General features: G+C 40.0%; 1 protein-coding gene across 12 annotated transcripts in view; it reads right to left on the bottom strand.

Annotated features, from left to right (window-relative positions):
* The window catches only part of brsk2a (BR serine/threonine kinase 2a), a 173,019-nt gene that overhangs the window by 15,437 nt on the left and 130,547 nt on the right, over window positions 1-27,035 (bottom strand). For 8 of the 12 annotated variants that reach the window (XM_080304876.1, XM_026176443.2, XM_026176445.2 and 5 more), the window contains 9 exons: window positions 22,771-22,887; window positions 17,233-17,266; window positions 17,034-17,102; window positions 15,402-15,548; window positions 10,468-10,499; window positions 6,656-6,820; window positions 5,403-5,500; window positions 4,331-4,481; window positions 4,036-4,101 (listed from right to left, as the gene is read on the bottom strand). In XM_080304876.1, coding sequence (XP_080161002.1) covers window positions 4,036-4,101; window positions 4,331-4,481; window positions 5,403-5,500; window positions 6,656-6,820; window positions 10,468-10,499; window positions 15,402-15,548; window positions 17,034-17,102; window positions 17,233-17,266; window positions 22,771-22,887 — 879 coding nt within the window. The remainder of the gene's footprint in view (window positions 1-4,035; window positions 4,102-4,330; window positions 4,482-5,402; window positions 5,501-6,655; window positions 6,821-10,467; window positions 10,500-15,401; window positions 15,549-17,033; window positions 17,103-17,232; window positions 17,267-22,770; window positions 22,888-27,035) is intronic. The other 4 variants (XM_080304878.1, XM_026176452.2, XM_026176453.2 and 1 more) reach the window with 1 other exon arrangement.

Raw genomic sequence — 27,035 nt, 5'->3', positions numbered from 1 at the left:
TTGCTTTACTGTAGCTGCTTGTTGGTAGCTGTGAACATGGCAAATTTATCCTGATACTACATGAGCCTCATCATTGCCAAGTCACTCAAAGGACTCCTCCCCTGACAGGTTACCTTCTTATCAAAGGAGGAATACTGACCAGCCTGATGCTGAACGTACCAATTCCAAGAAATCTTACAGCTAAATATTCCAGGGCCAAGATCACTGATAAAGGGGTTCCTTTTCAGCAATATATCCAGTAGCACAGTAAATTCTCTAGATTTACTGGGTCAGTTTGGCCTCTCTTATATTCTGCCATTCTGTTCTTAGCTGCTGGGTGACAAGGCGAGAGAAGAGAGTCATCTTTCCAATGCTGACAACAACCCACTAAGCTTCCCGCTGTGTCTACAATCAGAAGTTGTAACTACAACTATGGATCTCTGACTTTGTCTTGAGTACAGGAAGCTGATGGCATCGTTCCCAGTAAAGTGCATGTTCACTGTCATGACTATCAATGGACCCGTACATCAAGAGCTAGAGTCATAACTAATGTTACTCTTTTCTGCTCAGATACAAACTTGATAAATGTGGAATGTGAAGACTTAATACCCAGACTTTTGTGTCTGTGTAAGAATATTGGTGCATGCAGTGTTTAACAGAGACATGGTCTCTGGAAATACCCATTGCTATTTGTGGACAATAATACGGCACATGTACTGAACTAGAAGATGTTTTTCTTTTCTTTTTTGGGTTGTTGTTGATGCAATTTTGATACCTATTATGGTAGTTCTCTTATCTAGTAGTCATTAATTCCCATAAGCCTATTTTCAAACAGGACCCATGTCCTCAGTATGTGACCGCCAGTTGTCAGAAACCCATCCAAAGCGCCTGGGGAACTAACGTGTGGCTGCGGGGGGGTGGAACAAGTATAACAGATTCTGGGTTGAAGGCATGGACTGAAATAAAACAAAATGCAAGAAAAATAAAATGGATGGTGCCAAGAGCCAAACAGAAAATGAACAACACTGCCAAAGCCAAAGCACAATACGACTGAGATACATATTCCCTTTCTAGCACCTCTATATTGGCTGCTTCTTACCAATGGGCCTCTTTTTACACATAGTAAGTATTCATATAAATCCACAAACTGTTTGAAATCATTTGCTTCTTTGAACCTCAACAAGTCCCTGCAGACTCAGTGCATTAATATTTACAGCTCAGTTCCTTAAATGTCTAAATATAGCAAGACCTCTGCAGTTTCTGTAGTAAAGATCACAGTTTAAGGTGTTTTATTTGTGCTTATTGTAGTCTCTTAAATAAATTAATGTCAGTAATTAGCAGGCGAGCTGACTTCTTACGACTGCTCTGACTACTCCACATTCAAACTGCGTGAAGCAACTAGAGCAAATCTCTAATAAAAAAAAAATCAATTGATATTCTCTCCTCCTCGCTGCAGCACTTTTCCATATTTCATTTACATATCATTAACCTCCCTTCATTTCTCCTGGCGTGTTGTTAAGATTTAAAATTAAATCAGTGGATTTCTTATGCTTTGAGTTAAGCTTTAAATGTCTTTTTAAGTGACATTTTTGCATAGAAAGATTGAAACGGACATTCACATGAGAAAGTCTCCATGTGCATTACTGCACAACATAGCTACCGCACCTTTATTCCAACATCCGTACTTCATAGGAGCAATCGAATTAACAATCATTTGTATGAAACTAAAGTGAGGGCTGATACTCTGAATGTAACTACGTGATAAATGAGAGGCAAAATGCCTGATAAAGGACAGGAATTCAGACATTTTTGTTATGCAATTTCAGATCAAGCTGTTTCCCCCTCTCTTTCACTATTTACGCTGGTGGAAATGTATCCTGTCAAAACACATGTTTCAAAGTCAGTCCGCTCTCTGAGGCCCTCTGATCTGAAGTTCTATGAATCTTCTGCGCTGTCGACAAAAGTTTGCTGTTGAGGAAAGATAAGGTTAGGTTCAGACAAAGTCACTTAAATCTTTGGACGTTATTCTGCTACGTACGCGCTTCCCCAGCACCATCGTCTATCCACGCACATGCAAGCAAGCACATGATCAAACACAGTGTGCACAAGGACGTGATAAAAGCCAGAAAAGTTTGAAAAACACACACAAGCGCACACACCAAAATCAAGATTCACACAGACTTTGTTACTAACTTCTTTTCCCCCTACTGATCAGATGGATAGTTATGGATTGCAGTAGGGGGGAAAGACATGTATAACAGGAGAGCAAGATTTGATTTGATTTGGAGGCAGAGGGCCTGTGGCATACCTACAATCTACCACAGCCGATAGGAAGGCAGACAGAGAAAAACTAGCAGCATGTCCTCATTAGCATAGCAATTCCATACTAACAGAGGGGGGTGTTTGGGATTGAAGGTCAGCAGCACACAAGGAACCCACAGGAAAGATAGAGACAGTGGCGATATACAAGAGTGGCGCGGTGCCCTGGAAGAAATTTGGGTATAGGGAAAAGAGCAAACAAACTTATCTGAAGCTGTATTGAAGAAAGATGCAGCAGAGCTGTTTTTGTTGACTGGAGCTGCTGATATGCAAGTTTGAGACGCAAACGTTGTCCTCATAAAATCGACTTTTAGAGCCCCTTTCTAATTCACACTATTCAAGATGTGTGTCATCACCAATCGAATTAATGTTAGCAGGCTATTATTAATGGTTTATCCAGTCAGTGCAAACTGACCTTTTTTGGGATTCTAGTTATGACTTGAAATGAGATGAGTCAGAGTGAAGGGCAGAAAAAGGCAGCTACTAAACTAAGACAACCTTTAAATAAAGAAGAGATAAGACATGGGCCGCCTGAAGGGATGAAGAGGCACAGCAGAAGTGAAGAAACAAAAGAGGATGAATCTTAAACTAGAATTTGGAGGCACCAGCAGACAGAAGGAACAAAAGCACACATGTTTAGAAGTGGGAGCTCTTGAAACGGATTCAAAACTTCTCAAGTGGGTTCCCTCGGTGAAATGGTACGAATCAAATTCTTGATATTTTGTTGTTGGCAAAGCACTATGGAGAAAAGTTATTAATGCACCTGACATTTGAAGAACTTAACTTTAGGACTGAAGTTTTTATTCTATATAATAAATGCACTCCCCATCTCTCCATTTATGCTCTGTATCTCTGAAAGCTTTTTCCAGCACTCTGCCAATCTGACTATCATTAGGCAGATCAGGTTATCATCCCCTCAGATTCAATCTTCCCCGCTGTCACAAATGTCACTGCCTCTGAGCACAAATGTGTGGTGTGGCGATATATTGGTTGTTCAAATAAGATGAAGAGAAGGATTTTAAATCAGTCCGCTGTGCCTTGTGGGGGTGTGGTTCCGGCTTGACTTGAGCATTTCTAAAATAGAGAAATGGAAAATTGTTCTGCAACTAGAGAAAGTGGGACACAGCATAGGAGAAGTGATTATCAGTGCATTCAGATTACGAAACGAAGAGATAATTGAGCTAACGGCAGAATGAAGGGGTGGGGGTAGAAATATTTAGCCTCTGAATTGCAAATGCAGTTTTCCCTGGTTTGAGATGAAACTTAATTAAAAGAGTTAAGTTAAACTTCAGAAGAAAAGCGTTAGTGTTACTTCACGCCGACTACAGAGTCAAGCTCAGACAATTCCGGTTCAGCTGGGCTCAATACAAGTTGACATCAGCTGATAGCTCAGCTCGCCTACCTACACATGCAATTAGCAAACCTCATACAGGGTGTGCTATTTAGGCTGCTGTAAACGGGCTAAACCCCAGCCTATGCTTTCAGTCTCATATCTCGTAACTGCCTCTGTTTTTGCACCTATGTGTAAGGAGCCATGCATACTGTGGATTAAATAACTATCTAAACTGCTACTAAACTACAAGACATGTGAAGCAACCACAACAAGCAACATATGCCATCATCATTTAAAAACAAAGATATGACTAGAAAAAGCCATGCTGCATCTTTCTTTTGCCTGAATAAGTGAGACAGAGAGGGGAGAGGTAAAAGCGTGAGGGGTGAGTGGCAAATGAGTACCTTTCTTCTTTGCTGCATTTTGTACTGGCATCAGGAATATCCAAGCTTTTACTGTAAACTGATTTACTAGTGAGACAGGAGATAAAGTGAGCAGAGAGTCAGTCTCTGTTTATGTTTGTCTACAATGCAGCCTGCTGACACTGGATCCAGACTCACTGTCAGAGCTGTAAAAACACCACAGGGCTGCTAGATCCTCCTCACACACAAACGCAGGACAAGGTCTGTCTTTACTGGTTCATTTAAAAAGGTATTGATTTTTAAAAGAGAGAGTTTTTCTCCTCACTTCTGCGCGTACCTTTGTCCATGCTGTGTCATATCGATAGCCCTCCTGGCCGGGACAGGTGAGCCTCCGTCCGTGACACTGAGGACCTCCATGGACTTCCTCTCTGGTCTCCTCTTGCCATGACGATTCAACATGGGAGAGTCCACTCTCTTCCTCGGAGGATCTGTGTGTGACAGAAAAAGACATGGTGATTTGGAATAAATGCAAAGCACCAGACACGTGTCCATGTTACTGCGAGTATATCTATGTGCTGCTCAGTTTTGTGTATATGTGAGGGTTTGAGTGATGTTTAGGGCTGATCGCAATGACATTTTAACTAATAGTGAATAAGTAATGGTTTCCTCCCAGACCTTGAACTAATGGCCACTGTATTGACTGTATCACATTCACTGAAGAGGGAGTCTATTCATCAAGATGTCGGTATCTCAGAGCAGTTACTCACATACACACATTTGCACGTAATACTCCTGTTTCAGTGTTCTTGTCAGAAAATAACCCTGGCAGACGTCTAAGCAGAGCATCTCCGTCTCTACTCAGACTTCTGTGGGTGGAAATCTGTGCTTGGTTGCGGTGTACGGATGATAGAATATCTTTTCTTTTTTTGAAGAGTTAATATCTGAGCCAAAGCAGTTGGGGGGGTGACAGTTTTTTAAAAATAAAAAAAAACTTCTCTGCCCTATTGACACCTTCTATTTCTGCTACTACATTTCATTGAAAAGCTTATTTATTTTCAATAAGCAGAATGCTTTTTCTACTGCAGAGCCAATCCACCGCTACTGGAGCCGATTCAATTTCTTCTTAACAGAGGAAAACACTGCAGAATCGTTCAGAAACTGGGAGCATTCATGAGTTACCTTTTTGTAGTGCTTAGTATTGTGCAAATTGGATGGTTTTGTTTGTGTAAACAGATGACTAGTTTTAAAAAATCATTAAAAAACAGGCACGATTCTTACATGGTGGTACAGTTCATACGTACTGTGTGTCATATTGTGGTTTAGCTTTCTGAGTTGTTCTTTTTTAAAAGAATATCATTTTCTAATGTTACACTCTTTATGAACAATTCTCTCGTTGTTCCAGGGCTCACCAATCTCATTGCGAGGGGGAAGATTCTGGTCCTCCTGACTAGGGTACCTCTCCTTTCGATCCAATAGCAAGAAGTAGATCATCTTCTCTTGGTTGTCACTGCAAAAAGGTGGCAGTAAAAAGACTCTTGAAATGTCAGGAAAAGTAAAAATACTTAATTAATTCCTACACAACCATGTGTATAATTAGATACCTAGGGTGTGTAGGGGGAAAAAAAGTACTCATACCATATCAAACTGTAAAATCCCTCACTATGATTAATGTTCTATAATGTTTTGAGATTCTTTGTGAAGCACCAATAAATATCTCTCATCATTAAAACAAAAGTTTAGTTTTACAGATCATTAAGCCGTCGTGTAATAATATGCATGCATTTTTTAAGACGCGGCACATCTCTATATGCAGAGTCGACTGGTAAGTTTATGAAAGTCTCAAAACATTACGAGTTCAACCTTTTCTTTCTCAGTAAATCAGGAAGCCTAATATCTTTAGCCTCTAGGCCAATATTCTCTATGCAAAATTCCCAGGGACTGGCCCTCTATAATAAAGACAGATTGGAAAGCAGTAGGAGGCAAAGAGACAAGGACCTGCAACTTCAGCTAAAATGAAACAGGGGAAGGGAGATAGAGACCACAGATTTTCCTCCAGTCCAGCACTATTACGAGATCCTCCCAGGAGAAAGGAAGAAAATGGAAGGGATGGGTAGAGGGCACAGTGATGGAGTAATGCTTGCTTAGCATTAAAGTGGAGAGGATAGGCAAATGTAAAATAGTGGTAAAGGAGGAAAAGGAAACAAAGAAAAACTGCAACATCTGCACACTGGACACACATTGATAACAAACAACTGTATGAAAGTCAAGGACAGCACACACACACACACACACACACACACACAGTAGAGAAAAATATTAGAAACTGCAACTGAGACACAAATATTAAAAGCAGAACAACAACAATTTGACCCATGAGCATGTTCACAGTGGAAACCAGGATCAGTTTAAAGGGAATGTATCTGGTGGCAAACAGTGTAAGCGCTGTGTGATAACAATTAAGTGATCTATGGCTTCTGACATCTAAAGCGACAGCCTAGCAGGATTTTACAGGAGCTGGGGAAAACCAAGGCTGAGTGAGCACACAGACACAACACACCTATCCTTTCATTGCAGTGCTCTCTTCTTTTATCAAAACAACCACCAATCCCCATTCTCTTTTTTCTCCTTCGTACTACTGTCTGCTGTACAGCCATTTACTCACTCATCTGAGAGCAGGTCTTTCAGTAATTTGTTTTTGTCTCTGAAGCAGCCCAAAGAGTGCATGCTGTCCAGTACGTCGGGATCGATATCTTCTGCAGAGGGCAGGCTGCGGATGGTCACCTTCCTGGGAACTGGCTGCTCTGGCTCTGGTTCATTTTTGCCTCCTCTGTTAATACAAAGACATTCAAAAAGAAATAAGGACAATATCAGTGGGTTTGGTTGCTACTGCTACTAATTTTCAGTAATTTAATTTGGTTTTTGGTTTTTTCATATAGAAACTTGCATTTGGAACACAATTGTGTAAAATCGTAGATGTACAAACTTTAATATGACCTTTTGTGTCAGTATGACTTTAGTTTATATTAAGAGACTTTTAAAGTCACAGGTTTTCCTCAGGTGTAGGCACTTTTGCATGTTCCAGAGGGTGATTGTGTCAGCAGGATTCAGGCAGATGACTTAGTCATGCTGTTATATTCAGCAACCTGCCTCTTCTACTCTGGCGTGATTTCTAAATGTAGTTTCTTCATTATTATTATTATTAGATTAATTTATGTCACCTTTGTCTGCTGTTTTTTTACATGCACACACACATTTATATTCTTTAGGGCTGAAATAAAACGTTATACTGCACAGTCCATTTTCACAAAGATTTCTATAATATTCTAGATGTTTCTTTCACACACAAATCTACTACTTCTGGAAATGCGCCAATGCTTAGAAGTTATTACAGAGACAGATTTGAACTCACACACTTCCACTTTTTACCTCCCTAAATCTATTATTTTTCCTTCAGTGAACCCAGTGAAGCATAAACCTCACTGGCAGCTATTGAAATGACACAGACCTCCACTTTTCTATATGCTGTGAACTTGTGAACCAGACCTACATTGATTGTTCACCCCACATAACCACCAACACTCCTGTTTCAGTATGTGCATATAAATTCGGGTGGTAAGGGTAATGAAAAAGAAATCTAAATATATAACAGTCCAACTTCAATAAATCAAGTCTTCACGAGGACTTATAATGCCGACCCACGGGTGAAACTGTTACTATATGGAAAGCCGGTGAGGTCATAATTCGCTGCATTCTCCCTGCTATTCAATGTTTTATTATCACCAGCTGGCTGACTCTTCTGGCAAAATAAACAATCCCCTCAAAACAGGTTTATCTGTGCTCAAAAATCAAACATTTCTTTCTTTTTAACATCCCACAGTTAGAAAAAAATGAAAGCACCACTAAGCGTACTTTAGACAGACGTCAAAACATGAAAATCCGTGGTCATATCATATGGCTCCAGAAAAAACAAATCATCCACAACTAAGGAACATGGTTTAAATAGTCCATTTACCCTTTTTCCATTTTAACTGCTTATCCAATTTGGGTTCAAAGAGAGTACACCATACTGCATACGGCAAGTACCATGTATGTCATGCAGTCCTCCCCCTCCACCATATCTTGACCTCATCCAGGTTGTCCCGGGCATCTTGTCCAAAATCTCTACCAGCCATTTGCTCACTGTGCACCATCACCCTCGCCAGCATCTTAATGCCTCCTACCTTCATGTGTGATTCTGAGGTTCCTTCTCATTAGCCTCATTTGCCTGTCTGTACCCAGCACACAGGCTCTGACATGACTTTAGATTCCTTCTGAAATGGTACTGTGTATGTTTACTAGGCAGAGTTTGGGGCCGTGGTCAGTGGCGGAAAGGTTGGAATTGTTGATTCTATCAAAGTTGGCATTGTCTCCAATTCTGTTTTTCTGCATTTCAGTGCATTTTTATCAAGGATAATGTCAACAATATGAGCCCCTTTCTGTCAGAACATAAGAAGCACATAAGAGCCATCCTTGGTCTGCATTCAGCCATGAAACCATACATGAGCTACATGCATGATCACTGGCTTTTACATTTTGTCTGTCTTGCCTAATTTTCATTCTTTGAATGCAAGTTGTATTTATTTAGGTGAAAATTGTTTCATTTATTGCTAAAAGAGTGACTGATTCAATAAAGATCTTAAGGACACTAACCATTTGGTTCAGTAAACAGGAATAAGTTCTTTAGAAATTGAAAAAAGTGAAAAATGCTTAATATCAGAGAGAATAAGATGATTTTTAACTTTGCCAGCTTTTCACAGTTTCTACTTCATGGCAATTTTTTATGGCTGTAGTTTGCCGAGGTTGAATTATACTAATGTTTCTGCAACTGTTTATATAAACAATCAGTTTTACAACCTTTCTTATATAGGACTTAACTGTTTTCGTGGGACACTTAGTTTCAGAAAGTTAACTAAACTATCTGTTTGGCCTGGCACTGCGTTCTTCATCATCACAGCTCCAGGCAAGTGTGCTGAAAGATTGTTGGAACAATCACCATCTAAAAATACAGGGTTGATGGCTTTATTCAATTTTGTGTCAAAAGTTTTTCTTTTTGTGATTTTGACATGTTTTTTTATTTTATTTTATTATGTTTTTACATCACAGATGAGTTGCCTGTGGAAAATGACCACATTTGTCAGACAAATGTCACCTCTCATTCATTCATTTATAAGTTCATTCATTCAGCCAGTCACTTGACAAGCCAGCCTGCCGTGCAGAGACAGATAGCATGGCAACTTCCTCACTGACAAAACTCATACTACATTAGTCTTCTTGCCTAGCTCTTGTCTCCTCTTGTTTCTTATATCAGTCTTCCTGTGTTTACATGATCTTTCAGTACAGGACAGAAACCATAACTCAGCCCCTTCCAAGATGCAGACTCTCCTCTGATGATTCATCGTTGGTATTGCATTGCCAAAAGCAATCCTCAAACCTACTGGTAAATGTTTTTAATACTTAACAAAACACTTGTAAATTATTAAAATCTATTATAAGAACGCTGTTATGAGAAAAATAAATAAATCTCATGATAATGGAGAGCATATTTGAAGACGTAAACACTTTAAATCGTGGATACAGATAAGTAGGATGCTCAAAGACACCCCCTTAAAAACTGATTTTCTCTTCTATTGAATGGTGTTGTTATTAAGTGAAGACCTACAGGGCTTTATACACCTTCACACATTAAGATCATGGATGACAAGGAGGTTAAGTAAATTCTTCCACTTGATCACTTTTCACTTTAATGAAGTAGTGTAAATTTAAAAACAGTGTAATTTTCAAAAGAGACTGACCGCACACAAAAAAGTTTGTGGAACTACAGTGAAACAGAGACAGTTGTTTGAATGATGTTTCAGGAAAAGCCAATGTTGTCAAATTATAGCAAATCTACTGATCGATAATGGCCAAACCGGTAACGACTAGGCCCCTTTTTGAATAATGTGCTCTGGATGGAAAGCTATAAGATAGAGACACAACTGGAGCCTTTAGTAGAAGAGCCTCATGCATACTCTATTTGTGTATTCATATCTCTAGCATTTATTAATTTGTTTTCCCAGTTAATAAACTCGTTTATTTACAAGTGTACAATAAATTATCTCAAAATATTTGTTAGCCTAAAAAGGTGGGTACACCCCTTTCGACATGTCAAACGCTGGGTACACTGAGGTTAGCTGGGTTCAGTCTAGTCTTCATCATCTCGGTTCCTGCTGCCCTGCTCTCTGTTCAGCTGACCATATGCCTCACATCCTCTTTCACGCACTACCAATTTACCCCAGCCTGGAGTCGTGCCCTGCTTAAATGTACTCTTGTGTACAGAGCTGGAACTCAAAGTCATTTTTCATGTGCCAGCTCCCTTCAGGTTTACAAGCCCTGCAGAATAGCTGAAGGGAGGACAGGAGTGTAAACATAAAGAAAACAAAACAGAGGACTACTTACATGTACCATGTGTGCTTCTGGATCTGTTCTAACTGGAGAAGTAATGAGAAAAGAAAAAATGAAGATCAGTTCACAAAATGCAATTCACTGGAAAATAGTATCATGTTGTTGACAAGAGAATAAAACGATAAACGAAGGTATAGAAATTGTTGGCACATTACAACGCCAGTAAGTATTGAACTTACGAAGTTTCAAGGAAATAAAACAGAGACAATACAGGCAGGTTAAGGTGTGGAAGTAAATAATGAGACCTTCAAATGTTAAGACTGCCAATGGAAAAAAAACATATTGAGGAAAAGGAGAGAAAGGTTCAGCAAAGGCAAAAAGAGGAAGGTGATACAACTGAGCTAAACACAGAGAATATTATCTCCCTCACACATGCAGCTGACCCTGCCAAGCCCTCTGGTCTGAAGGGAATCTCCTATTCTCATCCTCTTCCCATTTCACTGACTCACACACTCACTTTTTTTAATACTACCCTTGTCATCGCACATCTAGAGTGGCCACTTTGTCACCAACCCTGTCAGCGTAGTCTTTTGTCAAAAAAGGAAAAGCAGAAAGAGAGGAACAGCGGGCAAAATAGCAACAAAGGAAGATGTCTGCTAGAATGACTCCACGGTGTTTCAACTGCCCACAGAAGGAAAGCGGATCAATGTCACTGCTGGGACTTTTTAATTTGCTCAAGCTGTTGTTGTGGAACCACAGGAGATACACATGACAGCTCTAATTATTGTCACTTATTCAGATGCATAGTTCTCGTGTCAGTGTCTCCATCAATGTCTTGATGTTACCACTTCCCTAGAGAATTTACCTCTGTGCTTCAGCACCGATGCATGCCTTCCTGAGATGTTAGTGCAATCACAGAGCCGAGAAGACTGTGGTTACTGACTATAGGTGACTCTACCACAGAGGTCGTGATATTGACAAGGACACCCTGCCAGTCAGATAGAGACTAGTGGGTGACCTACTCTGTCCGACTTTTATTGAAGGCCTGGAGGCAAGAGTCTGGTATCTCACACAGGGTTGAAAGTGATGTGGTTTGAAACGTAGAATCACATCAATCAGTTTCTAAATGTGTCACTACTGATTCCAGCTGCTTTCAGGCAGAAGAGATGCTGTATAATACTGGCTGAGAATGTTCTGTCCACATCGAGGTGTATATTTATCAAGGTGCTGCATATGTGATTCTCAGCTTACTTGTGTTTGTAGGTCTGTAAGCAGAAAGAGAACAGTCACATGGCTGTTCAGTGGAGGAAGGACCACAATCTGTGTTTACAGTAGAGACTTACTCTGTTGTTTCAAGTCATAATATACAGAAACACAAAGTCAGATGTATAAGTATTTGGAAACTGTGTAACTGAAAGATGTGCTCGAAGTTAAAACTTTCAGCTGTGATTCAAGGGATTTAACAAAAGATTTAATCCTTCTAGTTTCACAGGCTCCAAACTAATTGCATAATTTAATGATAAGCAGTCGTGTTACGGCCATGAATCAAAGAATTCCAGCTGAATGTTTTTAGCAACAAAATTACCAAGGTTGTGTCACTGCCTAAATACTTACAGACTTTATTCAATTAAATAGACAGTTAAGAACAGCTTTTACACAATGAAAAAACATTGAATTAACCTCCTAAGACCCAAACTCTTTCATGGCATGCATTTTTAATTTCTCTTTGCTATTTGGGGCGACTGGGACCTGATGAATGTAAAAAGAAAGAATTACGTAGAATATATAAAACATATAATATGTACGTCCTGCTCGTACTCGATTGAACCCCATGTGACCGATGGAAATGTTCTAACTATTCATGAGATAGATTCTGCAAGGTGCCCGAAACTTGCATCGGAGATTTTGGTTCATGTTGCTGCACATCCTTGATGTGGGTTTCCTGTTCCACTAAATTCCAAAGTTGATCTCTTGGATTGAGATCTGTAAACTATGGAGGCCATTTGTGTACGGTGAACTCGTTGCCATGTTCAAGTAACCAGTTTGAGATTATTTTAGATGATGATTAGCTCTCTGACGAGGCACATTATCCTGCTGGAGGCAGCCATTGAAAAAAGGGCGCACCGTGGTCATGAAGGGACAGACGTGGTCAACATCAATATTCAGGTAGGCTGCGCCGTTTTAGATATGCTCACTTGGTGCTAAACAGTCCAAAGTGTGCCAACTGCCTGAACTGTTGATACAAAGTAGGGGGTCTATTTATGCTTTCATGTTTTTCATCCAAATATTGCATCAGAAATGGAGACTAATATATTATAAAAATATTCAATTTTCCAATTTTGGTGAGCTAATGCTATTTGTAGCCTTGGTTTCTCTGTTCTTAGCTGACAGGAGCAGTCCCTGGTCTATTCTTCAGCTGCTGTTGCAAATCTGCTCCAAGATCTGACGTGTTGTGGTTTTAACAAGTGGTTATCCCAGCATTTCAACAGTGTGTGAAATCACCTTTCTTCCCATTCTGATGCTTTTTTTTGTTACTTTAGCAGGTTGTCTTGACAATTTCTGCTGCCATGTGATTGGCTGAGTAGCTGTTCATATTAAAAAGCAGCTGAACATTAGGCTTAAGAAGAAGAGATGTTCTTTTCCTCCACATGAATGCTAAACCCCATTTTCTTCAGCTTTACTCTTACTGTAGTCATTGCAGTCTTTGTAATTGCTGAGAGAGCAGTAACAGAAGGATCGGTAAGTATTTCAGATTCCGAGATAACCCTTGCCAATTTTGGCAAGTCTTTAAAAGATTACATTGGCCTAAAAACAGTTGTCATCATTAAAACAAAGTGTTTCAGTCCACTTCTAGAAAGGTTCTGGTGTCTCTTACAAAAAACAAAACACCTTCTTTATTTCCATCTAGGAACTTTGCTCTTTATTATAGTAATCTAGTCAATTCTCTGTATTACTCAGGTACCATGAGGAGGCAGATCTTTCCACGGTGTCTTTTATAATTTGAATACTGAAGATGAGATGATTGCGCTGAGGTGGTTGGCTTAGTTGCCTCTGGGTCCCTGACTGCACAGACAGGAAATGGAGAGAAAGGCTTTTATTGGCCTAAGCCCCTTAATCCCAGGTACGTGCCCTCCCACTCAAACTCTGAGGAGGCCTTGACTTTGTGTGTTTACTTGTGTGCGTCTGCTTACAAACCTAATTAACAGAAGGTGACAATACACCTACTGAAACACAGCCCGTATTTAGAGTCTGATTGCCCCATTGATTTGATTCAGCAAACATTATTATGGAAATAATCCCACATAAGTGAATGTCATATTCCATTATGATGTCATTTTTGCCCCTCAGTGTACCTGGCTCAGGTCTGACTAGCGGTCACTATAAACTCCACGAATGCTCGATCTAACGAGGATATTTGACATTCCTCGAGGTTACAACACATCCCCTGAGCTCTGTGTGGAGTCCTGATGCAAGAGAGGAGCAGACAGGTAGCATATTCTCTCCCAGCAGCATGGTCTGCATGTAACCCTTTGACTAGGACATTGCTGGAGGCTGGTGGACATATCTAGGGAATCTCAGGGTGACCTGTCCTCATCAGACAGAGGGACCAGAAAAATAAATAATATAGTGTGCATAGTGCATAATAAAAAGGTTTGATCTTTCTGTTTCTTGTTTCAATACAAATGAGCATCCTGCATATGAACATCTCTTTTCATGTCGGTTTCTAAACTTTATTTTTCTGCTGCTACTCCTGCCGCTGTTTTTCACATTCCTGTTACTTTACTCTTACTCATTCTGACACGGTTTGAGATGATTTAATGCATAAAGAAATGGAGCAGCAACATTCGCCAAGGGTGGTGTCATCACCACCCTTGGCGAATGTTGCTGGCAAGTGCATGAAAATAGTTTTGTTTGATGCACTGATTCACAGAGATACCTGGAGAAGCTGTGTGCATACAGTAAAAATGAGGATGTGATTAAATACAGTAACTTGCAGACTGGATGTAGCTTTGTGCACTGTTCTGAATGTGAAATGCAGGATAACAAAGAAGGGCTCCACTGTCTCTCTGGTAAACATGTCCGTTTTTTAGTTCTTTCATTATTTACATTCGTCTATCTCTCTCAACCCGACACTCCGTCCTTTATATCTCTGTTCTTGCTCTCTAATCCGGTTACCTTGCCAAGGTGATCAGTGTGCGGTACACAAGCAACACTCCTCTCCTGAATCCACACAATGTACTTGAACTTACACAGAACTGGGAATGATACAAACACATTTGTATCAAGAAAGAACAACAGCACCAAACTGATACTATATATTTTAGTTTAAGTTAGTTGATCTTACTCTTACTCCACATCTGTCCAAATATTTTCCAGGAATAGTTTCTTGAATTATGTATAAAATTAATTTGTAGTTTCTAAAATGTAATTAGTAAACACTGTTGGTAGTAAATATTAACTACGAAATATTTTTTGCTGATAGACTGTACTGTTTAAGTTCTAGGTACTATACGAATACTGAATTAAACTAGATAAAAGTAGAACCTTCTTCACTCCATTTGTGGGGCAGGTTATTGCACCCATCTTGGAGAACTTTCAAAAGCTGTTCAGTGGAAATATGCTGTCTCATTTGCATCCGTCTTTTAATGTAGTCCTAGGCAGACTCGGTGATGTTGACATGATAATAGGACATTATGTTGATGCTGAGGACTCTGCAAAGCCATGTTATCTGTTGCAGAAGTTCCTCTTCTTATTGAAGATTGCTCTTTATGATTCTGTCTGTATGTCTGGGCTTGCTGCAATGCTAACAATCTTAACTTCTAAAATGCCCCTAAAACCTCTGCACCATATTAGATTTCATGTCCCTTTTATTCCCTATGCATAAAGAGGTAAGGTTGCAAAGTGTACTGAGTACTTTTATGTGCATAAAAGATATGCACAAATACACACAATTCTGAGTTAACACCGAGTCTCTTTACTGAACTGACCGTTAATCTTTTGGAGGCATCCACTTCAATCATGCCACGGAGAAGGTTCTGACAATCTGGAGGGATGAAGTGTGGCATGTGAAACACACCCAGCTTCACCTTCTCCAAAAGATTCCTTAAGTTGTCATCATCAAACGGTAGGGCGCCCTGAAGAAACATAAAGGCAGAGAAAAGAGAAAAGAAAAGAGACTGAAATGATAGTTGGCAGACGTGACAAGTAGGAGCAGGGAACTAAGTAGAGAAGAAAGAATTTGCGCTTAATACAACAGCAGCATTATGACAGAGAAAATGATTTTAACTGACTGAAGTCACAAAAGAAAAAAAAGATTATTAATGACTAACAAGACTCGCTAGAAGAAACAAAAACACATTTCGAATCTTAATCCTGCACGACTTAAAAATTCAGCTTGCTTTCGCAACTCATTCAACTCTTCAGTTGGAGCATTTTGCCCTAAACAGCAACGCTAAATAAATAATAAACAGCAGTGAGCTGAAAACAGGGCTTCGCTAATAATTACCCAGATTTCTCATTTACCTCATTCATTTAGAATTCTTTCATAAGAGTCATTTATCAGAGGGTGCTGACACCTCACAGATGTAGCAATTTGATGAATGGCAACCTCAATCACAAGAGAAGATGGAGGGGTGGAGAAAGATGGAAAGGGTGAGGAAAATACAGAAAGAGCTGCTGAGAAATAAAGAGGCAGGAAAAAGGAAGGTAGACTTGTGTAACAGATGATCTGAGTGCAGCCTAACTCCTGTGGAGTATGCGTGTCTCCCACAATCAGACAAATGGTTATCTCGCGGCTAGTCAGCAGGACGAAACTGAAGAGAGACAGCATTTTTCTGCAGTCAAGCAGCAGAGGCGGAAAAAAAACTTTTGTTTGGAGCGAGAAAAGCGTGGTCATGATGGAGATAATGGTAAGCAACATCAGTTTTATGCAACACAACAGTACTAAGTATACTATCCTTAAAACAAGTGCACACACACATAAGACAGACAGAGTGGAGGGAGAGAGCGGCAAAAACAAAGACAAATACACAGGGCCTGTGGCCAAAAGCTGCCCTGTCAGCATTGGTATTTATTTTAGGCTCTTGTCTTTCAGTTTGGCTGTATGAATTATTCATGCAGCTGGAGTGTGTAGGAACTACAGTACAGCTGTTGATGAAACAAAGCTTCGGGGCTGCATGGCTGGGGAACCACAGACATAATGCAGCTAGAGAATAGACCTGATTATGGATACAGCGTCGTCTGTGGGTACAGGATAATGAATAAAAAGATGCTTCTTTTCTCTGATCTTCTGTAGCACAACTATATCAGCTAGAGGGTGTTTCTGCAACATTTAGGGTTTTTTTCATTTAAATGACAGAATTTGAATTTAACTCCTTAACACCTGAGTTTATGTCAGAGGCTCCGTGGTGAGTTTAGGCTAGCACTCTCTTTTTATTTCTCAAGCTTCACTTGCGTTCTTTATTTATTCACTACGATGCAAAGGCTAGACTTACTCCTGGATATGACACAAAAGCAACACTTCATGGCAAAATTGTTTTACGCAATATGCCTCTAGAGATGTTAAACTGGGTGTCAGTATAATATTAACATCATTTACTGAAGAACAAGCTGACACTCACCACCAACAGAGCAAAAAGAATGACCCCACAGCTCCAGACGTCTGCTTTCCTCCCGTCATACTTCTCTCCCTAAGGGCAAAACATTGTATTAGACAAGTTTAGACTGAACGTTAAGGCCAACTGAAACAAGACGGAGGATGACTAAAAATAAGTTAGCACAGGAGGAATGAATATTGTGATTCTGTGAGTAGTCACTTACCCTGATGACCTCTGGACATGCGTAGTGTGGAGATCTGTTGGAAAAGGAGCAAACAGATACAGAAGGTTCAAGTTATCTAAGGACTTTTTTCCGTTGTGCTGCAGAGTAAATAAAAGTTCACAACAGATAAAACAAACAAGCATAAGTCACTGTCTGAAAATATGAAGACAACAATTTATGCAGACAGTAAAACTCTCCAGCGAACGTAGATCAAGATGTGTTTTAGGAGTTTAGGGGTCCTGAGAGTGTTTGGATGTCCTCTGCCTTGCTCAGTCAAGGGCATCCTCTCACAGCAGACGGTGAACAGACCCACTAATCTTTACAGCCCCTGGATAGACTGACAGTAAAGCCAATGACTAGATTGACATATCAATATCATATGAAGATTTATGGAGCTACCTTGCAAAGACCCCTCCATAAGCACAGGTCTATGGATGAGTGCATCATATGGGTGACTTGTTACTCTATATATTAATTCTTCTCACTGTTTGACATTCCTATATTTTTAAGGTATTCTCTGGAAATCAATTAATCAGATAAAAAACTTAATTTCTTTGCTCCTCAAAACAAATCACCTGTCTCCCTAGACCTCCTACCATTATGAAATGTGTTGTCCACCTCTTTGTCTCACTCTGTTTAATGGCATAGCATTTGGGTCGACTGAGGGACTACGTAGTTTGTAAACAGCCTTTAGATTGGCTGTTTTCTTGTGCACTCAAGAATACCAGCTCTGACAGCCCAGCTTCTTCAGACTGTCAAAATACTGGCCAAAAACAAACACGGCTACCGTGCCAACTCGGGATCTCCAAGTGCCTGTGCAAATAAGTACTTGATGACTTTTCTTCAAAGAAAAAAAACCCATCAGCTCTGCACTCATTTTACTTCACGAAGGCCACAACACACAAGGCATGCAAAACCTATAGCTTTATCCCATTTAGGTCATTCCTTGTCAGTTCATCAAATGCCACACGTTCCCCTACAGCTTTGGTTTCGACAGGACTTCAAATCTACTGTAAAAGACTGGGAATGCAAATATTTTATTTCTTCAAGCATCCACCATTCTATGCCACACTCTTTACAGCCTATATTCACAGAGCCATAGTAGCAGATAATGACAGAAAAAAATACGGAACTTCACGTGTAAAAACATACCTAACCTTCATCCATTGGGACACTTAAATCAAAAAAACCAAACCAACAGAAACGCGAAATTTTAGCATTTTTTCAGGCAAATTTGTGAGAGTGAGGTGGGAGTTTTTTGTTTGTTTTCTGTACGGTTTCTTTTGTGTTACATTTCATGAATTCAGATGGGTTCAGATGAACTGACCCACATATAAGAGGTGGAAGTAGCCAATAGGTCAAATAGCTGAAGCCAATGCATCGGTACTTTAAAGCGCAGTACCACTGGTGGTTGCTACAAAAAAGGATCCATGTAGTTCTTTTATAACAAAAAAAAAGAGGTAAGTCAGTAAAACGCTTCATGTTATTAGGATTTTTTGATCAAAAATTTTTAAAGTAAATGTATTACTCTTTTATCTAACGAAAATGTTTAATGTATTCATCCTCTAAAGGTGCGGCCACTTTTGGTATGCCTTAGGAACACCGGGTCTAGGATGAGCTTTGTAGTGCTCACTTTGAAACACTCAGTCCACTCATTATTTTATGTTTAGAAAGCCCCTTCTGCTATTATGATAACATTCTGACTTTTGAAAGGCTAACCTAGTTCAGCTGCAATGTTTCCCACTATCACAGCTCTATTTAGTAAGTAATTTGCTGCCAGCGACTCGCAGCACAAGCTTAACTACACCAGGTATACAGTGTTTCATTAAGTTAACAACCATTCAATGACACGATAAAATCCATCCGAGTACGCTTCAGTGAACAAGCCAGTTAACGGGGTCAATGCTGCAAAGTTCCTTTCACATTTGATTGCGGATCAAGTATGGGTGATATTGTAGAAACATCCATGCTGCTCACACCAGGTTCAGGTTATATGGTGGGACACTAAAGATAAATAGAAAACCGTGAGAGCCACTTCCCACTGACCAGAAAAATATAGTCTTTAGAAAAACAGTTCAACGTGGGTTTGGCATTACATCAGTCTTTTCTCTGTCTTTCTCAAACTAACACCACTAGCATCACATAAATAAAATCAACAGGCAGGAAAGGACTGTCTTCTATTTTCAGAGGGCAACAAATACCACAAAATTGATGCATAAAAAGTTGGCTTTATCTCATGTATAGAGTTCATGAGTTGTAACTGTCTAGAGAGGGATTTCTGGACCTCTACAATACACAGTATACTGGATACATATGTATGAAGGGATGTATCGTGATCTTAAGAGATGTGAATTACGACAGAAGCATTGAAAGACGCGCTGAGACACTGAGACATAAAGCTGATCTTCATGAAAATTCATCTTTTTGGACTAAATCCGTGCACTTCCTCATTGCATATAAGATCATTTCCTTTCATCAATCTGTGCCATGGAATTATAGTAAATAAACAGTAAGCAGTGATGAACTCCCAGCTGGGTTTGTACAGACAGAGGAAGAGGTTGTATTTGCATCCCAGAATCCATATTTGAATATGCTTGCCAATGCATCTGCTATACATCTGTATGTCTGCACGTATTTATGTATGTGCTCTGAGGCTCCCACTACTCTACCTGGGGCAAGTTTCATCTTCACTCAGCTCCATTACCCACAGCAAATGGAATACATTTGTGTCAGACTGCTGCATGATGAGAAGGGGCCAGATAAATGTGTTTAATTAAAAAGTGTCATATCTACACTTAGAGACGGGACATTCAGAGGGGCATGAATAATCAATAACAACACACATACACACATATTAGGAAACAGCACGAAGACACGAAAACATTAATGGCGCCAACATTCTGCTATGAGACGTACATGCAAACAGACAAGATCTAATCAAGACTGTAAGGCTCGTGTTTTTGGTGCCGTAGGGTTGTTCAGATAGACACCTGATCTCTCTGTAAATGACAATGCTCAAAGTGATTGCCAATCAAGATGCTATTTGCTCGTTTTCTCGTTACTGTATCAAATTATTATCATTAGTAATAATGTAAAACTAATTTAATTTGCAAGCCATCATTTGCAACTCCAACACACATGGGAAGCCATATGCATACACAATACAAAAGCATGTCAATACATATCCACACACAAACATGGACACATGTGCAAACTTTGAAATTAATATGCAGATAGGAAGTGGCTAAATTTATTGATTGGAAAGAAAACAGTATTTCTCTCAATTGTCTTCTCATTTCCTGAAGGTGGTAGGTTCTGTGTTTGTGTCAGGGAAACAATTTAATGTAAGGGGCTGCTTTTATCTTCACTCTTCTCTCCTATATATTCCCTCCTCACAGATGTGGAGTCAGAGTGGAGGAGAGACAGATGCAGGGCACGCAATGTCAAATGACTTGATGACGACTTATGTTATTAGGAGCGCAATCAAGTGTTAATCTGTAAAAACAAAAAAATCGTGAACAGATGTGGGCCCCAACCAAACTGCGTGCATGCATTTGTTTCATGGACAGCTCTGTGTTCGTGCTTCCAACAGGGTACTTTCAGTACTTTATACATTTAAGAGGGCAAAGAATATTCATTCCACCTCTATCAAATTAAGGCTTGCTCCGAGTGAGTGGCAGCAGAATGCAATCAAATATAGATCAAGTTGGTCAAAAGATACTGCTGAGTAAGAGCTGCTGCATATAGGCTTTCTAGGAAAATAGAAAACTTTAATGTGGTCATCAAAGCTGAACAATGACTAAACGGTGGACACATCTGACTTGCAGATTGCTATGCGCACTGCTTTGAGTTGGCCTGATCTCTACCGATGAGTCATGAGAGCTTAGGCATTGTGCGACTGCTGAAAAAAAATTATGCAACAGTTTCAACTGGATGCATGTGTTTGCATGCACATGCACAATGAACGCGCATGTGTGTGTGTTATATAAAGGGAGGGAGTCAGAGACAGAGAGGCACCCAAACAAGCAGAGGACATAGGGACTTAGAGGTGGGGGATGAACTAAGCCTGTTCTGTGTGCGCATGTGTGTTGCTGTATTGCGTGTGTAAAGTGTGTGTAACTTCAGTTTCAGCTGATTTGGAGGCTTAATCTGGACAGAATCAATCTGAGCTGGGGACAGCTGTCACAGAGCATATATCCAGCCGTGCACAGAGTGTCATGTGCAAATGCAGAGGAAATATTTTCCCAAGACATCCACTTTACAAGCAAGATAACAACTTAGACCACTCAGTTTGAGCAAATTTGTGGAACCATTTCTAGAGTGTTATGGATGTCTGTCACAAGTGTGTGCAAGACTTTGAGCCAGCTCTGACATCAAAACATCATTACTTCCCTATCAAGTGCCTGCTTGTGTTCTATATATGTTTTAATAGGTGAACTATACCTACTTATCAAAACTCTATGTTATTTTACTCCATCACTAGACAATAAGATTTCATTATCTTGGGAAAATAATTGGAGATTATGTATCGGAATTTCAGGAGCAGGACCACGCCTCCAAACACGCTCCTTCCGGCTGTCATCTATATAGGTTCCCCTAGTTCTGCAAGCTGATCATTCTCGTTTACGTGCTCCACCCTCCCTCCGTCCTTCTTCTCCATTCTTCAACTTCTTCACTTCTGTTAAGTACATGGGGATCTGCCAGGCCCGGTAGCCATCGCCAGTCCCCTTCGAGGCCTTCGCCAAACCGCAGCTCAATTCACGTCAAAGCATTCACTTTTACCTACTAAAACGCTGTCAAACTTAAATGAGGACGTGGGCCCAGCTAGTGATAAAGAGAATAAAAATAACAATGCACTTCTATCATATTGGGTTGTGCTTACATATTCAAATCTTTTTGAAGTGAATTTAATGGAAGAGTGAAATGCTATAGTGCAGCAGTGAGGTGTTTCTGTTAATCCATGGTGTCACTGAGTTTATGACCCCAGTGCTTAAAAGTCATCATAAAGTGTGTTGCCTTTTATTGATAAATATGACCCTGCACAATGACCGCCACACCTTAGGGTTGAAGAAAATCACTCCCACAATAAAAGAGACCTCGGTCCTTTTTCGAGTGTAGTCCCACTTTAAAAGTGACTCTTCCTGCAAGCAAATTCATTAATGTCATGGGATTGATGTGCCTGGTGCGGTTGTGACTATTAGATCATAAACCCAGTGTGAAATATTAGAAGACGGGAGCAGTAATGTGTGGCCGTGGCCCTGGCCACGCTCATCGCCAGATACCACAGTCGGTGATAGACACTGAAAGTGTCTCCTGAAGAGATCAGCACAGCACGATTATGGGCACTTTGACAACGCTGCACCTAGCTGAGAGCCTGATGGCTCCACTCACTCCACTTAGTCTCTCTGAATTCTCCCCGTTTTCCTCTTCCATAGCAGCATTTCCACCTCCACTATGACCTTTTAATTACTCCCTCGGGACATCTGATATCTAATATCATTCAGTACATACAGACATTACATTTGTGATTCTACTTACCCACAGCTGGTTTCCAACAAACTATCGCCAACCTGAAGGGAAGCCATGCCAAAGTCTGCTATCCTGATGTTGTTCTTTTCATCTAGCAAGAGGTTCTCTGGCTTTAGATCCCTGTGACTGAAAGAAAATGAGATAGAAACATGCAGCAGTTAATGAAACGTGAAAAAGCTCATCATATTTAATAAAAGCAAGTGATACTGAGGAGAAACAAAAGGGGTCCTGAACGGTATATCAAACACCTGTACACCACACTTGGATCCATGCATGAACAAGACATAACAGTAACCAGCTATTGCTGCTACCATCATGCTCTTGGCAACACCTCTCTCCTTTGATCTGTCCAAGCTAAAACTAAGGGCTCCCACCTTGTAACTGCACTGGTAAAAGGTGTGAGAGCCCCCTGCTGTGTCCTTTTCTCCTTCTGTTTCCTTCTCTCTTTGTCCCTCAGCTCCTTCCTCTCATCTCCCAGACAGCCACCAGCAAACTGGCTGAGCAAAGGGCATCAAGGGGAGGCAACCGCAGAGGTGGTGTTCATTAGATGCCATTCAGTACCACTAAACACAGCAAGGGGGATAATATCCAGCAGACATAATCTCCCTACTTAAAAGGAGCCGTTGAGAGAAATAACTTTCTGATGCTGACTCTGAGGTTAAGACCTCAATTTTGATGAGTGGCACTTCAAAGAGGAGTGGCGTTAGCATTTTATTGGATGTTTAACATCTCTTCCCGGGTTGAGGGTTCTATTACATCATACTGTACAGTTCTTGTGATGTCTGCCAATGCTGAAGAGGGTAGCACAGACATGTATATGTATGTGTATACGCTGACACTTACTTGGCTATCTTTTCTACAATCTTTATGTACTTCCTTAGTTTCCATTTTGCTTTAATAGGAGGTCTTGGGTATTGGAGAGCCCCAGAGTTATCTCGACTTTCATCTTCCTGCTACTCTAATGATAGAAAGGGGAGATAGAACAATAGCTGGATGTGACTGCCTTTGAAGAGTGCCTCATCACAATGGACATTTAACCTTAGATGACATCAGTTGCTGTAAAACTCGTTTCCTGTCCTGAGGGATTAACTGTCAGCTGGCTTGTTATCATCATCCTGGCAGTCTCTGTGATCTCAGCTATAATTGAAATAAAACATAGATAGCATCTAAAACAGTTCTCCCCAGGCTAAATCTTTCATCAATTCACACAACCATCATTTGACTGTGATGCAAGTAGCCTGAGAGTTTTAACTAGCACTGTCATGGGGAAGGAACAAACATTTACGAAACTGCTCCAGGGGCACCAATATGAGAGTGTCTGAACAGTGCATCTCCAAGGTGCATGCATGTGTCCCAACAGGTCAGAGCATTATTGTAAAGTGTTCAGAGTGGCTGTTGATTATATAATGATCATAGTGATATTTATGAATGTGTTAAAAGATTCATTAATATTGAAATAATGGACAAAGTCTCCTAGCTAAAAGACCAGGAGGAAACACTGTAAATTTTAAGGGAGATTAATGTCGTATTAGTCGTTTTTGTATTATTATTTTTGAGTGGAACAAAAAAAAGGAAAAGCCTGAAAAATTTGTGCACCAAAGATTTCAGCTCTCAGATTATTAATTAATTAGCTTATACATTTTTTAAAAGTAAGGTATCAGATCTCAGACCTTAAGTAGCCTGTGGGTGCTAAGGCTGAGTTTACAAAAACTCATCGCATATTTCCCAAAAATCATCCATCAAGGGTTCCTTTACCCACCTACCAGCTCACAAAGCAAGAGAATGGTAGAGCGAAGAGCAAAAGGAATACCAGTTCTGAAACCTACCATCACACAATCATGAAAAACACTAAAGATGAAAAGTGAATGACTTGTAAGACAGCATGGTGATCCTAAATACACCCCAAAATCCACAGCCCCTAGAGGTGCAAGCTCAAGTTTCAGCTACAGCCCACACATTCCCTAAAATCACTGAAAATCTTTGGATACACATTAAAAAGACCAGTGCATGCAAAACAACCCAGGAACCTCAAAGAGCCACACCTACACACCTAACAAATAAAAACTGATAGCATGTGAAGCGGCTCCAAAAGTCTTTATAAGCTGTGATACTTTCCAAAAGGTGTAAGCACAGACTATGCAGGGTGCTTTAATTTTTGCTTCTGGTCTTCTCCCTGAACCGTCTTCATCAGATGCAACAAAAATTAAGTTTGTCTCTTAAAGAGCACTAAACACGGCATAAAGAAAGTGCGTTGTCACAGGCCCATCACATGTAAAACAAACAGTCAACACTCAAGAGGTTGTTCCACAAAAAAAGGCAACAGCACATTTAAGCAGTGAACGCACCAGAGGAACAAATTGCATCTAAATGCTTTATTGGTTGTCAAGACCCTGGTATCTATAATGGGACATTAAACTGCCTCTCTGTCACATTAGACTGCACTTTGCTACTGTAATGCTGCTCACACAGCACACCTCACAGTAGGGATATTGTGTATGTCAAGTAAGGGTGGAGGCTGTTAAACAAATTCAACAATTGCAATGACCTTGAGTAGTTTTTCTTAAAAAGAATAGGAGTTGCATACCACTGGCTTGCTTGAGGAATCAAAGACAAAAAGAAAGAATACACTAGATGCCATGGATGCATATAGTTTTTGCAAAGGTCTATGAGAATTGTATAAATGCTGCTATGCTTGCTTTAAATGGATCATTTGAAAAGAACAGAATAGAAAAATGAAAATGCCAAAGGGGGGTGCATAATTTAAAGTTTAGTACTGTCATCCATCATTTCCATGCAGTCTTGCCTTTGTAACACAAGCCTGTCAGTTCACTATGCACTATGCTCTGATGACGATTCCTTGTAATTTAAAGGTGATATGTATTTGTCTACAAAATCTACGTGTTATCTGAGCGAGGATTTTACCCCAAGGGGCTGTTGGACATGATTCTTGTAACCAAACAGCGTACGCCTAATTGCCTGTGATCATTTGCACATATTTTGCTGATATGTTGTGTTTTACAAGAGGTTGTAATGGCTTTGTCCTCTTGGGGCTCACATCACTATAATTTCTCAGACACTTTTATGAGCAGTTTTATGACTAGTTTGGAGCTCAATGAAAATATACTTTTCTCATGCTGACACATTTGACATATACCATGTTTTAATGTCGCTTTTCATTAGGCCAGCTCACACCAAGAAATGTGGCTCTAATTGGAGCCACGAGAACACTTACAACTAACACTAATGGATCAAATGCATCTTTTTGACCTATTAACATGCCAGGAAAATGACTCACCTGTTTTTGAATTTTCATGAGGTACTACAGTTATCCTGGTGCAATACAGTGCACAGAGTGGGGTTTAAAACCACTGTTGAGAATCAAAATGCACCCATTCAGCCTTCGGCGCACCCTGGTGTCGTTCTCCTCTTTCTACCTTTCTGTTTTCCTCTCAAACTTTTTTAGGTTTCTGGTGACCCAATTTGAGAGAGACCAAGCACATTCACTTAGAGAAAGCTTTAGGCTAATATTGTATGGAATTAGAAAAAGAGGACAACTCTGACTGCTGACTTGAATTTGCTAAGCAAAATCCTTCATTAGCCAGTGGAGTTAATTATGTATTCAGAGCAATGAGGGACGAGAAAGATAAAAATGCATTTTTAAATTTTTTTCAGTAATGTAGTTGCATTGCAGCTTAAACAAGTGAAAAAATAGTTATGTTTGCATCAGCTACACACTGCTTAATAGCACAAGAAATCATTTAGAGCCTTCATCAAAGTCAAAGTATTTAAATATTTTCAAATTTATTTGATAAAGATAAAAAAAGGTGATGCTTCTGTCCAGACTGAGTGAATGACAGTAGACTGGGGGAATGAATTATTTGATCCCCTGCTGAATTTGTGATATTGAGCACCTACAAATAAATGAACAGTCTCTAATCTTTATGTTACTTATGTGGGAGCCAAGTTAAGATAGTTCATATGTTTTAGTATTTATATTTCGCTGTTGTTAAGCTTGTTTGTGTAATTAATAATTTTAGGAAATAGATGCATGTTTATGGTGGAACTAGGTTACGTAGTACCATGAATACATGTGCCTTAAAGACTCGTGTTTATAGTAAAATCCGGGCATCACGGATGTATGCAAATTAGTGCATGCGGTGCGGGAGGGGGGAGAGAGAGAGAAAAGGAGTTAACACGGCATAAGCTATACGGGGCAGCAGGGTAGAACAGAGCCACACGGTTTTCCTACCGTAGTAGGTTATTTTGTTGAGGAC

The sequence above is a fragment of the Astatotilapia calliptera genome, chromosome 7, assembly GCF_964374335.1.
Source record: "Astatotilapia calliptera chromosome 7, fAstCal68.1, whole genome shotgun sequence".
Classification (NCBI taxonomy): Eukaryota; Metazoa; Chordata; class Actinopteri; order Cichliformes; family Cichlidae; genus Astatotilapia; species Astatotilapia calliptera.
Note: the sequence above shows the minus strand (reverse complement) of the source record. Positions and strands in the feature narration are given on the sequence as shown.